The following is a 2,872-nucleotide window of genomic DNA, read 5'->3' as shown; positions in this document are numbered from 1 at the left end:
GCAACGTCAAAAGATTAAAGTAATCCCGAAGGCTCGGCATTCTTTCTGCATAAAATAACTTCATGTTACACTTTTATATATATATGCAAAGCTGAATAGATGGCTTGAACTGGTTATTAATGTTCATACAGAAACAGAATATACTGTTTCGGGTTCCTTTTATAGCTTTGAAAAAAAACTAATGGACTAAGCAGATATGGTCACCTTTCAGTGATTTTCACAATCAGTAAACACAGCCAGGATGATTCATAACACCTCCTGGGACTATCCTGGTTGAAATCAGTCTGTAATAAAAAAATACTGACGGTCTCATGACCGCAGGACATTCAGTGAAGAAAAAAATTTGGTTTGAAATTCAGAGCTGTAACTCTTGAATCAGAACTGGTTTTATGCAGTTTAGAAAAAAGAAACACCGGTCTAGTTAGTTGAGGATTTCTATGTTTTGCTGAACTAGTCTTAAGTCTGTTGCAGCAGTGAGTTTCATGTTGTAGGTTTACTCCACCTTATCCACCGCACTGCATGGAGTACTAATGGAGCTGGCGGGACTGTTTCATCAATAAGCAACGATGCTGGAGGCGCGCCCTAGAGGAGGGATGCACGGAGCTCTTCAGCAATGCTGTGACGACCGACTCGGCCGAGACCCCCATGAGAGAATATCCTCCTTACATCCCTCCCTGAATCTTTTGCATCTGCTTGTCAGGCTACCTTACATGACAAGTGCCTGCAAAGCCTCAGCTGAGTAATAAGGTGGTCGTCTCTTCTCAACTTCCACTGTGTTATTTGTCAGTAAAATAATGTATAAGTTATGCACACCCTCCCGGGACAAATAGGAATAAGACTGAAATAAGGAATGCAATGGTTTCTGCATCATGCATTGTACAGAGAGCTAGGAAAATGCGGGCGGCTGTAGGAAACAGCACCCAGTCTGGAATATTTTTTACTTTATTAGAATGGCTGCCAAAAACCTTTGCTCGGCGGCGGGATGTCGTTTAATTCTCAGTCCCCCCATCCCAATTTTTCCTGGCTTATCGGGAGGATTTTACTATCAGTTTTGGTCATGCTTTCAGTGGTCACGCTGTCCTTGTTTATGTCTTACTTTCTGTTTAGTTGCTGTACTTCGGCACCGTTGGACCAGGAGGTGAACCGTAATTTGGGAACTATGGAACGTCAAGCAGCTAGTACTCACCGTCCTCAACAGCTTGGAGTTAACAGCCTCCCACAACAAGGGCTGAACTGGACGAGACAAGTGAGCTGGTGGGCTAATAAGGAAGGAAAAGGTACAGACCCTACACAAACAGGAATCTTCGCCCCCCGAACAGGGGGATCAGCTTCTGAGCTTCTGAGTGGCACGGGCATCACAAAGGACTGTGTGGCCGCGCGGAGGTTGCCGCATGCGCTCATCATTGGCGTGAAGAAAGGTGGCACACGAGCTCTTCTGGAGTTCCTGAGGCTGCATCCGGATGTGAGAGCGCTAGGCGCTGAGCCGCACTTTTTCGATAGGCACTACGGGCGTGGGATCGGGTGGTACAGGTAGGCATTATCACTTACCCACCAGTACAGATAGCCAGTATAAAACCAAGTCAGACAATGCACGTCCCATCATACAGCTGCATGCACCCTAATGGCAAACTTCATACTTTTCAGAGAACATTAAACTTTAGCAGAAGTTGCTGCAAACTTGTTTATTATACTAATGTCATTATTGAGGTGCATCTATACATGCATGCATGAAAAAACAAAAAAACAAACAAACAAAAAAAACACTGAAATAAGTAAGTAAACAAATAAGCAGAAGGGAGGATATAGGTTATGAGCTATCCGACGCAAAAAAAAAAAAAAAAAAAAACATTTATCTCCAAGTCTTTTTTTTTTTTTTTTTTTTGGACTTACGGCTCTCGGTTTCTAATTGTGTACAGGTAGGATGAAGTGGTGGACAAAATTGCTATGCTCTAATAGAGGAGCACGGACATGGTGTTGCATTAGTTTGTCTTAAGTGGTGCGAAATACAGGTCGGTGGTCTTTTGCTAAGCCAACCCCTTTCATAGCCCAAGTTACTGGCATTTCGTTTTCATTTATATCTTTATAAATAAATTGCTCTCCTGAATCTAATGGCAGGAACAAATATCTGTTGTAATCACCTTTGTTTAAAAGCCCCCATTTTTAATATCCGTATTACTTGCCTCTTGGTGGAACTGATACCGACAGTGTAATCATAACTTTCAGTCCTTGCTATGTATGTGTTGAGTAAAGACCGTTCTCAGCACACCTGCAGTTCATTTGAATTTCGATATATACATAAGAAGGATGTGCACATTTGTCAGAAAAAAAAAATATGGCATCTTGTACTAGAGGAGAAAAATATTTAAACGTTGACACGATGAGCTTTCTGTAAGGGAAAGTAAAATCTCATTTGACCCTTAAGTGTCTTATCCATTATATGTTTTTTATTATTTGAAATGAATAAGAAAACAACTTTTCGTTAACAATCCCTGTGCTCAGAGAAATACAGAATTAGCTATTAACACCATAAATAAAATTTTACTTCTAAATACATCTAGTTATTATTCAGTAAAATATATGCATCTTTATGCCTTAATACTGTCAGCTGCATACAAGCACAAGCAATGAAATGACCCATTAATATCATTTGATAACAAGAAGTGTTTCTCAGTCTTAGAACTGAATGAAAGGTGTAAGGCATGTTGTAAAATTACGACAGAGAATTCCTTACCCGAAGTATGAAACAATCAATGAAAACATTTTACAGCAAGAGAACAAAGCACTTGTAATATAAACACATCTGCTTTGCAAAAATGAATTCTACATATTATTACTCATGACACAATACAATTTAGCAACTGCACTGAGAGCT

The 2,872-nt window shown here is 40.3% G+C and overlaps 1 protein-coding gene across 1 annotated transcript in view; it reads left to right on the top strand.

Moving 5' to 3' along the window:
• The first annotated feature begins 982 nt into the window (after positions 1–982).
• LOC122800220 (heparan sulfate glucosamine 3-O-sulfotransferase 6-like) overlaps positions 983–2,872 on the top strand; it is a 659,553-nt gene continuing 657,663 nt past the window's right edge. The window contains exon 1 of the mRNA XM_044069714.1: positions 983–1,530. Within this exon, the coding sequence (XP_043925649.1) occupies positions 983–1,530 (548 nt within the window). The remainder of the gene's footprint in view (positions 1,531–2,872) is intronic.

The sequence above is a fragment of the Protopterus annectens genome, chromosome 4.part0, assembly GCF_019279795.1.
Source record: "Protopterus annectens isolate FY-2018-M chromosome 4.part0, PAN1.0, whole genome shotgun sequence".
In the NCBI taxonomy this organism is placed as follows: Eukaryota; Metazoa; Chordata; order Ceratodontiformes; family Protopteridae; genus Protopterus; species Protopterus annectens.
The sequence above is the reverse complement of the archived record's forward strand: the minus strand, read 5'-3'. Positions and strand labels throughout refer to the sequence as shown.